The sequence below is a fragment of the Chiroxiphia lanceolata genome, chromosome 5 (assembly GCF_009829145.1).
Source record: "Chiroxiphia lanceolata isolate bChiLan1 chromosome 5, bChiLan1.pri, whole genome shotgun sequence".
NCBI lineage: Eukaryota > Metazoa > Chordata > Aves > Passeriformes > Pipridae > Chiroxiphia > Chiroxiphia lanceolata.
In genome coordinates, this window is record NC_045641.1 from 2716818 (window position 1) to 2729318 (window position 12501).

Here is a 12501-nt window from a genome sequence, read left to right on the forward strand (position 1 = left end):
TGATCCCTTCTTTAAGGAAATCAGGAAGTTTTAGTGTGTGGATGCCCTGTCTTTGTCTTTCCATACAGCACTTGGGACAACACCACAATCTGTTCCCATTAAAAAAAAAACGAACACCCAAAACCTAAAAATAGCATGAGGATATCTCTGAATTGGCTTAAAATTGGCAGGTCTCAAAGAGCCTGAGGGTTTTCCTAGTATTGTTCTCCAGGGATCAATATTGGGCCCAAATCTACTGAAAATTTTCATGAATGAGTGGGAGGTTGATATTAAATCCCGGGGATAAAATATTCAGTGGAACAATGATTAGCTCAGCATTAACAACCACGAGGGCAGAGCATTTGGGTGACTTTGGCTCCCTCAAACAAAACAAATGCAAACTTTGCTGTCTCACAGGGAGGAATGTAGGTCAGGCTGGGAAGTGGGAGATGTGTCCTAGAAAGCAGTGACTGAAATGAATGAGTGGCTCATTCCTTTACATCCTCGAAAAGGGTTTTTCCGAGTCTTGCCTGTAGTAGGAACAGACTGACACCATCCTGCATCCTTGGAGGAGTGCAGGAGAGTGGGAGAGTTGTAGTCATGCTCTGTGGTCAGATAGGAAAAGCAGCACAAAAGAACCACAGAAATTATTTACAGGGAGTGGGAAGGTGTGATTCCCTCACAGGGTTTGAAAGCATCTTCAAGTATTAATTTATCAGAAGGAAGATTAAGGAATGACTCCATTAGGATCTCTGAGCATCTTAAACAGCATGTTAAAGGGTTCTTCAAGCTAGAAAAGAAAAACAAAATAAGAATCAGTGTCTGGCAGCCAAAAGCTGATGAATTCACATGAAAAGTGAGGCATGTACATGATTTTTATGGTATGAGTGATGAACTGCTGGAACAAACTGCCCATGAAATGGAGGATTGTCCATTTCTTGGTATCTTCACATCAAAAGAGAAGGTCTTCCTAGGCAGCATGCTTTAGTTAAACCCAGACTATTTGTTTAAGTATGAGACTCGATGGGTAGTGGCTGTGATGCACAGGAGGTGAGAACAGATGATGTAGTGGTCCCTTCTGACCTCAAATGTTATGCATTTATATGATCCCTGAATTAGATATCCTTGAACTTTCCGTTTTATGGTAAGATGAATGTCTGAGAAAGCTGGGAAAACACGTGTAGTGCTTGCTGCACTAGGCTGTGCACTTAATCCATTGAAATATGGGCTCTGGGGACTGGGATGGAACAACCCTCACTGCACTCAGTAGGAATTCTGCATTTCCAGCCCGGCGTGAATTAAAACCCTGCAGAGAGGGAGCTGGGCTTTGCTGGGAAGTTTCCTCTCTTATTCCACAGCACAACAAAGAGCAGAGATGTCTCAAGACAAATAGATGAGCCCGGAAAGAGTTGCCTGAATCTCTGCCTGGTCGTCGTCTTTTTGGCAGCACTAATTACCACCCAAACCTTGAGAGCTCCCCCAGGCACCAGCTGAGCTGTGAGTGCTGTCTGCTTGTCTCTCCTTTAATAAACTGAGACATAAATTTAAAAAGGCTTGGGAAGAGGCTGCTTCACATTTTTTCCCTGGTTCTTGCTCAGCTCTTGACTGAAACCCTCGGTAACGCTGTTGGTGGTGAGCGCTCTGGAGAGGCAGAGGTGCAACAGCCCTGAAAGCCCCAAATTTGGGTTTCTGGGCTGGGTTCGTGTGTGTCGCTGCAGCTCAGGTTGTCATGGCTCTCCCTGCCTCGGATCTGCAGCTTTTGGGCTGCAGATGAAGCAGTGTGACCTCATAACCCTTCAGCTGATGTTATCACTCTGATGGATGCTGTGAGGCTCCTGTCGGAGAAATTTGAGGGCCCTCCCTGGAGAATGGCTTGGAAAAGGAGAGGAGGGCAGACATAAATTTGAAGTGGGGTATGTTTGAGGGTATCTGGGAACAAACCAAATGCCCCTGTTCACGGCAAGGAGGAGAGTGTCCTCTGAGGAGCTGAAGATCACTATCACTGTACACTCACACTGCTAAAAGCAATCAAGCTTTTCGAGTTCCCTGCCTGTGATGAAACACAGTCTTAATCACACTTTAATCTGATGTGTTTTTTTTCTCATCTGAGATGAGCCTGAAGGATGTACAGGGTCATGGACCTCAAGCAGAGAGGTGGTACCCTGCTAAAGGCAGTCACTTAATAGTTTTTGTTGATGTGATCGGTGCCTTAGAGTCCAGGGAGGAGACAAGGCTATAAAGAGATGATCTGGGTCATCTCCTTTTCCCAGCATTTGGCTAATAAGGGTAAATAAATGGTCAAAAGAGAAAAGGAATCAGGGAGAGAACAAGTCTTATGAGGACAAGTCCTGTGAAGTGCAGCTGAGGGAGCTGGGGGGGCTCATCCTGGAGAAAAGGAGGCTCAGGGGAGACTTTTTTGGCTCTGCAACTCCCTGACAGGAGGAGGGAGCCAGGGAGGATCAGGCTCTGTTCCCAGGGAACAAGGGACAGGGAAAGAGGAAACAGCCTCAAGTTGCACCAGGGGAGGTTTAGTTTGGACATTAGGGAAAAATTCTTCACAGAAAGGGTTGCCCAGGGGAGTGGTGGAATCACCATCCCTGGAAGTGTTCAAAAGGAATATGGACGTGGCACATGGGGACATGGTTTAGTGGTGGCCTTGGCAGTGCTGGGTTAATGGTTGGACTCAATCACCTGAAAGGTCTTTTCCAATCTTAATGATTCTACAATCAGAGGTATGGAGTGGTTTCCAAGTGGGAGGTGGCTGAAGAAGCAGGAATTCCTCAGCCTGGGAGGAGGTGAGATGGGGTATGTGGAGACACTGGCAAATTTATGGATGGTATAATGGGATGGATGAGAAATGACTGTTCACCACCTGTGCAAATACAAGAATTACAGGGCATGAAATTAAACTTTTGAAAAACCAAGTCCTGAACAAATGAAAGGAGGTGATTCCTTCAAGCAGTGGGCCCTGGACCTGTGAAATTCCCTGGCAAAGCAGGGTGTGGATGCAAAAAGTCAATCCAACTGCAAGATAAACCAAAAAAAAACTAAAGAAAGATCCTTTTTGGGTTATGGCAGAGAGCCAGATAAGATACAGAAGTTCCCCTGAATGGAAATAGCCAAAATCTAGGCAACTACTTGGAACATTTGTATTTATCCTGTTCTTATGCTTTTCTTATCTGGGATCTGTGGAGTGTTGGTCCCAGCCAGCACAGCTGGTTTTGTTTGGTATTATGGGGGATTTTAGGTCTGATCACATCTGAAAAAAGGGCATTTTTCAAACTGCCACAATTTCTTTGACAATGCCTGCACAAGGGAGTTTGATCAACACAATCCTCCATGAGCTGCCTGGGTCAGCAAGTGGAGGTGGAGCCAGAAAACTGGGAGAGGGTGAGGGTGGCTGGGGAGAGAGATGAGACAAAGCTCCTCCAGGGAACTGGATGAGGATTTCATAGTCCAGGGAGATATTAAAAGTGTAAAGATGGAATTTGTAGTGGTGGTAGGATTGAATTGGTGGGAATGGACAAGGAGGTACAATAGGACACCTGAGAGGGCTGCTGAGGAGAATTAATCTATAGGAAGATGCTCCTTGATAACTCAGGGTAAAGATCCCTTCCTATCACGAGGATGTTGGGACTAGATGATCTTTAAGGTCCCTTCCAACCCAAGTCTTTCTCTGATTCTGTGATGGGGAACATCTGAAAGGAAGGTGGAACAACACAATGGAAAGCAGCCACCCCCAGCAAAAACAACTATTAACTTCTCCCTGGGTGTCTGGAGTGTTCATACCACGAGCCTTCAAGGGATGCTGGACTTTGAGAAAGGCCATTGCAGTGACATAAATTCCTTTAGAGGTCCCAATTAAATCTATATACAGCCTTTCTAGAGGCTGGGTAATGATCTCTGCCTTGCTCAGCAGCCACGCTCCAGTGGCCACACAGGCACAGGCTCTCATTAAGCCTGGCCTGGCCCTCCATTAATTGTGACATGAGGCTCTTATTTTGAAGGCTTTTGAACACAAATATGCAGCCAAACCTCATTTGTTTTACAGTTTACTGACTGAAGCACTTGACCAGGGGATAAAGATTTAGTGTAAACAGGGCAGGGGGGATCTGAAGGTACCTGGAGCAAGCAGGGAAAAACATGGATTGAATGCCACAGGCAGAGGGAGCTGGTCAGAGCTGATGGTTTGCAGGGTGGGTAAGGTGGTGTCTGGTTTCATCATTCTTGGGTCAAATCACTTGAATATCCCTTCAAACCTTGGAGCTGGTATACTGAAAGGATTCCTAATAATTTTCCTGCTTCATGCCAGTGGGATGCACCGTTGCCATCCCAGCTGAAAGAAGAGTTTTGCATCCTTAGTAGGGGAAAAACAAGAGTGATTTCAGAGGAAAACTGAGTAAGATTCAGCTCTGAAGCCCCTCAGTGTGCGAAACACACTCTTCAGTCTCCAAGTTGCCAACCATACTCACAGCACGGTGGTGTGGCCCTTGCTCCTCCTCGAGTCCTGATGTTTTTGGGGAGGAGAGTCACTATGGAGTGGTGGAATTCTTTGAAGAAGGGACAGCACAGTTGTGCTGTTGTGAATCTGGGAAGCTGCCAAGCCTTCAAGAAAAGGGCTGAGATAATCTCTGTTGTCCGAGAGTCTGTTCCTTTGGAAACAGAGCCAGAACAGAGAGCAGGGATGAGCTTGGTGTGAGGGTTGTGTTGACAGAGCAGATGGTGAAAGGCACTTGTTCAAACACAACCCCTGTCATCACACCAGATCTTTTGAGTTATGGAATGGTTTTCTAGCTGTGTATTTCCTCTACCACTCTCCCAGACATGAAATAAAAATCACCGCGCGTTGTGGCCGCTTATTCTGGTGCTACAACCGGGAAGAGGGGAGGCCTTACCATTTTTGGGGATTGTTCTCAGTGGCAAGATTTGAGGAAGAGCAGAAAATTGTTTGGCATTGATGTGGGATTCACCTCACCTTGTGACCATGGTGTGTGTATGGTAAATGTCTCTGCCTGACCTTTATATTCAGTGGACTCCTTTATATTCAGTGGATAGACACAGGCGCATCCAGGGGGGTGATTTATCTCCTCTAAAACTGAGAGCAGACAAATCCTGCCTTGCAAAAGGTCTTCCCTTCAACAGAGCCTGAGTTTCTGGCTTAGAATTAAACTCTGATGTTGCAGACAGACTTTGGTGAGAAGGCAAACCCCTCACTTTTCATACCTGCCATGGCAGAGCCGTTCCCCACGAGCTGCAAGACTGACAGTCTTGATGGATCAGAAATGGAGCCCAGCATGGTCTACACAGAAAACAAGTAATTTGGATTTTCTGAGCCAGCTGCCAAGTAAGGTCCTGCCAAGGGAGGCATGAAGAGGAGAACTGCACTGCAAGGTGTGCAAAGAGAAGTTCACTGCTGTGGGAGCATCAACAGCAATCTCACCATGAGAGCATCTGGTGGGAACTGCCATCTCTCAGCCTTACCCCAGAGGTTTCTGCTGTCACAGAGGCTGTGGGCATCAAATCTTCCTGTTTCTCTTCTTGCTTTACCTCTGTTGGTGTAAGTGGAGTGTGACTGTGGCTGGGGACTTGCTCTGGCAATCCAAAGTCCTCTCTCAGCAAAGATGTGTAGGACAGCTCAGGGAAGAGAAGGAGAAGAGAAGAGAGAGAAGAGAAGAGAAGCAGAGAAAGAGAAGAGAGGAAAAGGAGACGGGAGAGAGAAAGAGGAGAGAAGAGAAAGAGAAAGGGAGGGAGAAAGAGAGGAGGAAGGGAGAAGAGGAGAGAAGAGAGAAAGAGAAGAGAAGAAGAGAAGAGAGGAAAAGAAAGAGAGAGAAGAGAAGAAGAGAAAAAGAAGAGAGAGAAGAGAAAGAGAAAGAAGAGAGAGAAGAGAGAGAGAAAGAGAAGAGAAGGAGGAAGAAGGGAAGAAAGAGGAGAAGCGAAAGAGAAGGAAGAGAGAAGAAGAAGAGAAAGAGAAGAGAAGAGAAGAGGAAGAGAAGAAGAGAGGAAGAGAAGAGAAGGAAAGAGAAAGAAGAGAGAGAAGAGAAGAGAAGAGAGGAGAAGAGAGAGAAGAGGAAGAGAGAGAAGAGAAGGAGAAGAGAAGAGAAGAGGGAAGAGAAGAGAAGAGGAGAGGAAGAGAGAAGAGAAGAAAGAGAGAAGAGAAGCAGCACACACACAACTGTTGGTAGAGAGCCTTTGATGAACAAGTATATTTGAACAGGTAATTTATCCTGCCACCCAGCAGGGCATTGACCCCCAGTTTAATTATTGTGTCATTTGTCCTTGACAGCTACTGCTGCTTCCAATTAACGCTCTTAATTAAAGCCCCCAGTTTTCCAGGTGCGTAAGCATGGATTTCCTGGGAAGAGTGCTACGATGAAGAGGCAAAGCTTGGGGGTGTCTGATGAGAAATGACATTCCCTGTCCCAGTGGGACTGGGAACTTATTTACTTATCATGCTGGAGTGGCAGGCTGGGATGAAACCCAGGTCCTCATCTCCAACCCCACAGGATCATCTCCTCTCCCACCAGTTTTACATCCACATGTGTGGGAGTCCTGTTTCTTAGCAGTGTCAATCACATGGGCTTCAGCTCCCCTGGGCTTTGCTTTTCTGTGTTCCTGCTCTTCACTGAATTTGTAGGTCAGCCACTAAGGCACAGGGTATCAAACAGAGGAATTTTAAGTCCCTTTGTCCATAATTCAGGCCAAAATAAAACTGACATCTTGGGGTGCTGTGCAGGTGACAGAACATCCTCACTGATTCTGTTCAGGGTGCAGAAATGGTTCCTCCAGAAGTCTCTCAGGTTGCTCTTGCCTTGCTCTATTTAATAGACTCTATTATCATGAACACTCTTTTCAATGCTTTGAAATCAAATAAGCTCCACTCTTAATCTTCCTGCATTTTTGGGGGACACTGACTGAGTCTCAAAAGACAGCAGCATTCCCAGAACCCACATGGCTTGTTCAGTGTTTTGGAAATGTATCTTTTGACTGTTGGGAAGGAAATTGGCTACTTAAGATGCCTTTTTGTACATTTAAATTAACTTAGTCCATCAGACTGAATAAATCCTGCCACTGTATTAACATCCAATTATAACAGCAGAGATTGAGCAATGATTCAGGTTTTGACCAGAATGTTGGCAGTTTAAGGGGAGAAAGAAGCAATGTATATTGAAATAAAAGAGTCAGAAACGGGAGCCAGAAAATTACGACTGAGCACATAGCAGGAGCTTTTGTGAATATATAATGGCAGAAGTGGGAGCCAAATTTCTAACAGGATTAGCTGTTACTGTCCATCAGATCCAAACCACTCAATCATTTTGTTTTAAATGACTTTCTGTAACTCATTCATACTAGAAATGGAGGGTAGAAGGGAAGCTGGGAGCTGGAGAAGCTGCAGATTGGAAGTTAGGCTGGATCAGAGGTGAGATGATGCCTCCTGAAGCAGTTTGTGGATTTTGCCAGATTTTTCAAGATGTCCTTGTGATCCAGAAAGTCAGGAATGATTTCTTTGGGATCCAGTGAATGAATGTGTTGATGAAGTGAAATATCTCTTCAAATCCTGCTGCAGAAATGGCAGCTGGACCTGCTCATTGTTTTCTTGCTGCCCTTGAGAAGGACATTGGAATCACTCATCACTCATCCCTTGTCCATCCCTGGCTCTGGGATCTCACCTCACTCTGGATAGAAAGTGTGACAGAATGATAGAAAGGTTTGAGTGGGAAGGGACTTTAAAGCCCATCCAGCCCCACCCCCTGCCATGGTCAGGGACACCTTCCACTATCCCAGGTTGTTCCAAGCCCTTTCAACCTGGCCTTGGACACTTCCAGGGATCCAGGGGCTTCCAGAGCTTCCCTGGGCAACCAGTCCCAATGTCTCACCTCCCCAGCTGTGAGCTGGGAACAGTCTGGAAGGTGAAGCTGCCTGAGGGATTCAGGTCCTGACCCTTTGGTCTCCCCTGTTCAAGTAAGGTGCTGGTGGTGGGGCTCCTGGGTCTTTCACACCCTCCAATGATCTTGGAAATCATTGTGGGGGGATGGTTGCTCTGGAAATGCCAACCTAGGAGATGATCAGAGATCATCTGTCCCTCTGGTCTGCTGCAGAAACAGCCTTGGAAGCACAGCAGAAGTCCATCAGGTGTATCACAGGCTTCTACAGGAATCTTACTTTTATACCTTCAATATTCCAAAGAACCCAAAGTCTAAATATGTTGTATTTAATAGCTTAGTGTTCAATATTCAGGTCTCCCCTGAACTTCTTGCATTAACTTAGATGTCACAAGCCCACATCTTCAAAGACACTTAGGAAGCTCCTGCTTCAGCTGCATGAGACCTCACTTCCAGCTCCAGCTCCCGTTGATAAAATGTGCTTCATCACACATGGAATCACAGAATATCCTGAGTTGGAAGGGACCCACAGGGATCATCCAGTCCAACTCCTGGCCCTGCACAGACACCCCAACAATCCCACCCTGTCCCTGAAAGCATTGCCCAAACATTCCTTGAGCTCTGTCAGCCTTGGGGCTGTGCCTGCCTGGGGAGCCTGTTCAGTGCCCAACCACCCTCTGGGGGAAGAACCTTTTCCTAATATCATATATTTTCCTAAGGTATGGGATATAAGTCCTTAAAACAACAGGTGTCTCTGTTACATCCATATATTGCTCTGGTACAGTGAGGCCAAAATATCAGCTAAACCGGGACCACTTCCAGAATTTAAATTACTCTAAACTGGCTCACAGTGCCCCAAAATTAAAGACACTTTGCTTTTGTTCATCCTCTGTCTGCTGAAACCCTTTTTGTGTTTGGACAACGCTCTCAGGCACATGCTGGGATTCTTGGGCTTGTCCTGTGCAGGGCCAGGAGTTGGACTTGATGATCCTGATGGGTCCCTTCCAGCTCAGGATATTCTGTGATTCTGTGATATTCGCTGCAAAACGTTGAATCCAAGTTCCACCCCAATGAAAGACCCTCACTGATGTTGGGAAATAACCTTGAAAAGTCTGTCAGGCTTTCCAAGGATGGAGAAGAGGTGGCAGGAGTAATCACAGCCTGGTTTACCACGGAGACTTCAACCTTCAGCACTGTCTGGTCCCTTCGTTGCAGTGAATAATGTCAAGGCTTTGTAATTGGGAGGCTGGGTGGACTTTTCCTTTTCCAGATACTTTAGCAGCAGCACAAAAAGCTGACTGTTCCCTGGAGGGCCACGGTCAGTTCTCAGAACTTTCAGCTTGGAAAGCTGAGCGGAATTAATTAGAGTTTATGTTCCAAAAAGGAAAATAAGACCTCAGATGTGCCTTATTTGCTTGATGTTCTTTCTCTTTTCAGCAGACGACCCTTAGGTGGCTTCCCTTTCAGTTGCAGCTCCTTTGTTTTTTGTAGTTTCTTTCTGTATTAATTAGAAGGTCTGACACTTACAGCCCGAGACATTTACCAGCGTGGGGCAGTTTTAATTAATCTCACAATAAAGCTGCTTGAGGTGAACTCATAAAGGGTCTTAGACAGCAGGAATAACATGTCACAATGCAAACAGTGACACAGGACACACTCTGGTGGGACTGACAGGCTGGGGAAGCTCTTACCACATATCTGTGGTTCTCTGGGACAGCAACACAAGTGAGGTGTGCTCCTAAACAACATATATCCCACAAACTACCCTAAATACGCTGAAAGGAAAACATTTCTGCAAAGATGAAGATCTGGATTCCCAGTAGGTTCCTCCCGACTCTGAAAGGAGCTTGGATATCCTTTGATGGCTAATTAAATAATAATAATAATAAAACCTACAGAGACCACTTTTTATCCACTCTTTTTGCAGCAATTTGCAAACAAATAGCAAATTTCAGTCCTCTAGGACTTCTCTCTTGCACATATATCATAGCCACAAGTGGCTTTTGAGTCAGAACATTCAAACCCAACATCATCAGACGTTTGAAAAGTGCATGTTCTGATCTAAACTTCTTAATCAGGGCTCAGTTCTATAAGACAGATGTAAACGAGCTCAGAGATGAGAAAAACTACCCCCAGCTAATGAGGACCAAATCAAGCAGCAGCATATGTTAAAGTGAGGGTAGTTTGGGGAGGAACTGCAGAGCCAATCCCAACTGTGTACACAAATTTCTAATTCCAAGGGGGAGATTACACAACCAGTTACACCTGGATCGAGGAATGGCAGGTTGACAGTCTTTCATAACTGAATTATCTGCCTCTTCTTCGAGTACTCTGGTGGTCAAGCCAGGTGTGATCCAGGAAAAATAGCGCACAATGTATTTTTCTTAGGTGGAAGAAAGAGGTGGGAATGGCCGACATAATAAATTATAAGGTCTGCAACTCTTGATATATTCTTGTAAAAAAATTCTATGTGTTTTTGGAAGTTGGATGCAACACAGACTGTTGGGCTCAACAATTGGGTGTAATCCTGGAGCATAACATTTATATTTGATGAGCATTTTTATACCTTCTTGACCTGAAGCTTAAGGAAGCCGGAACAACTGCATTCATGGCCAAACCATCTCACCTTTGACACTTCTTGATAGAATCACAGAATCATGTAGGCTGGAAGAGACCTTTAAGATCATCTAATCCAACCATTAACTTCTCACCTCCAAGTCCACCATAATTACAGAAGTTTGAATGACTCCATCTCTCTCTTGATCTTCTCACTTTTGCTGCTCTCTCTGTCCTGGTTATGTTCTTATGCTCATGGCAATAGATCCAGTTTGAGAAAAGTGGTTTTGTGTTGGGTTTTGGTTGTTTGTTTTTTTTTTCCCTCCACCTTCTCACATTTTTCATTAAAAGCTTTCAGTTGGTTTCTGTGGGTGACTTGGCACAGGAAGTGGTGCAATGATAAATAAACCCCACGATATTTCTACCTGAAGTTTTCTAAAGCTGCTGCCACTTGTCAGAGGCAAAGCTCCAAATTTTCAGCTTTTGTTCATAGACTATCAACGACCACGTAGGATTTGTGTATAGGGGTGGGAAAGACAATTTCTGATACAAATAGAAAAGGTCTCCATACACAGCTGGAATTTTGCCTGATATAAATTTATATTTAAAATTAAAAGAAAAAAAAACCGGTTCTTGGTTCATTCACAGGTGGAATCAGGATGGATCTTAATCTGTCACTTCACAGCTCAAACTCCGCTGAACGTTGTGCCAAGTGAAAAACTGTCACTGGGATCCAGGTGCATCCCCTTGTCATTTGTCATGAGTAACTGTTCTGCAGTTTACAGTTGGCAGTTCTCAGTGGTGTTTCATCAGGATAATACCACACTATATCATCTGAAGGAATAAACTCTCCCTGCTGACGGGAGCTGGGGTGAAGACACCAGCAATTGACTGGATATTAGAGAAGCTCTCTGAAGTTTACTCAGTGGAAAAGAGACTATCAGGTCATCGGGCCCAAATTGTGTGTTTGGCTTCAAAAGATCTAAGGGGCTTGCAAAACCCAAGAGGAATCAAAAGGCACTGGTCTGCGAGACAGGAGGTCAGGCTGGGCAGTCCCTTCTGCCTTTGAAATCTCTCACTGAAATACTTTAATTAAAAAGGAAAAATGAAAGAAAAATAGATAATAAAATGCAGCGTTTTGGCAGTAGATGGGTGTTTCAGGTCCACATCTGATGCCTTCTGAGCTGCAAAGGCAGGGTGACAGCAAGGAAATAGCCAGCCTGGTAGGCTTGGTCCTTTTCCTGTTGGGAGCAACCTCTCCAGGACTGAGAGAACTGATGGTTGGGAAGATGCACAGGCAATGGAGAGTGGAGCTAATGCTCTCCTGGGACCAGGAGCAGTGGTGGCAGTGGAGACTGGTGGTGCAGGAGGTCATGGGAGGGAGGCAAAGACATCACAAGACCTCAGTTCTCCTAGGAAGCCAGAAAGCAACAGGACCTACAACCAAAGAGGGAGAGAGCACTGAGATCCAGTGAGCTGAACTTGCTGCAGAAGATCACACCTTGCTTAGTTGTCCCAAGGTACCAGGTCCCCACAGCCTGCCTGATGTGCTGATTCCCTGGGAAACTGTGCAAGTGAGGTCATCTGACAATGAAGGGTGGAAGGCCATGGGGAAGAGGGGAAGGCCAGAGGGGATGTGATGGTCTGAGCAGGGATTGCACCAGGCTGAGCTCTGGAGCAAACTGCATCCACATCCTCCAGGCCTGCCTAGCTCTGCATAGGTGTCCCTCTGGGAGGACAGGCAGCAGGGGAAGAGGACAGGGAGGGCTGCACCTCCATCAAGTCATTATGGGCTGTGAAAAGCCTGACAGGTTGTCCCCTTTCCTCCTGCAGCTCACCCGGGTGCCCGTGGAGTCGTGCAGCCAGTACGAGACCTGCAGCGAGTGCTTGGGCTCAGGAGACCCTCACTGTGGATGGTGTGTCCTTCACAACACGTAAGTACCTGCTGGTGCTGGTCACCAGCCCAGCCCTGCTTTCCCACCGACCATCTCCCCTCAGTGCCTGTGGTAACACAGGGTAGAGATGAAAAATGATGCTTCACCTGAGCCAGGAGAGCCGAGGAGTCCCCAGGTACCTCCAGCAACGT

General features: G+C 45.9%; 1 protein-coding gene across 1 annotated transcript in view; it reads left to right on the forward strand.

Annotated features, from left to right (window-relative positions):
- The window catches only part of PLXNA4 (plexin A4), a 451907-nt gene that overhangs the window by 282061 nt on the left and 157345 nt on the right, over positions 1-12501 (forward strand). The window contains 1 exon segment of the mRNA XM_032687463.1: positions 12249-12349. Coding sequence (XP_032543354.1) covers positions 12249-12349 — 101 coding nt within the window.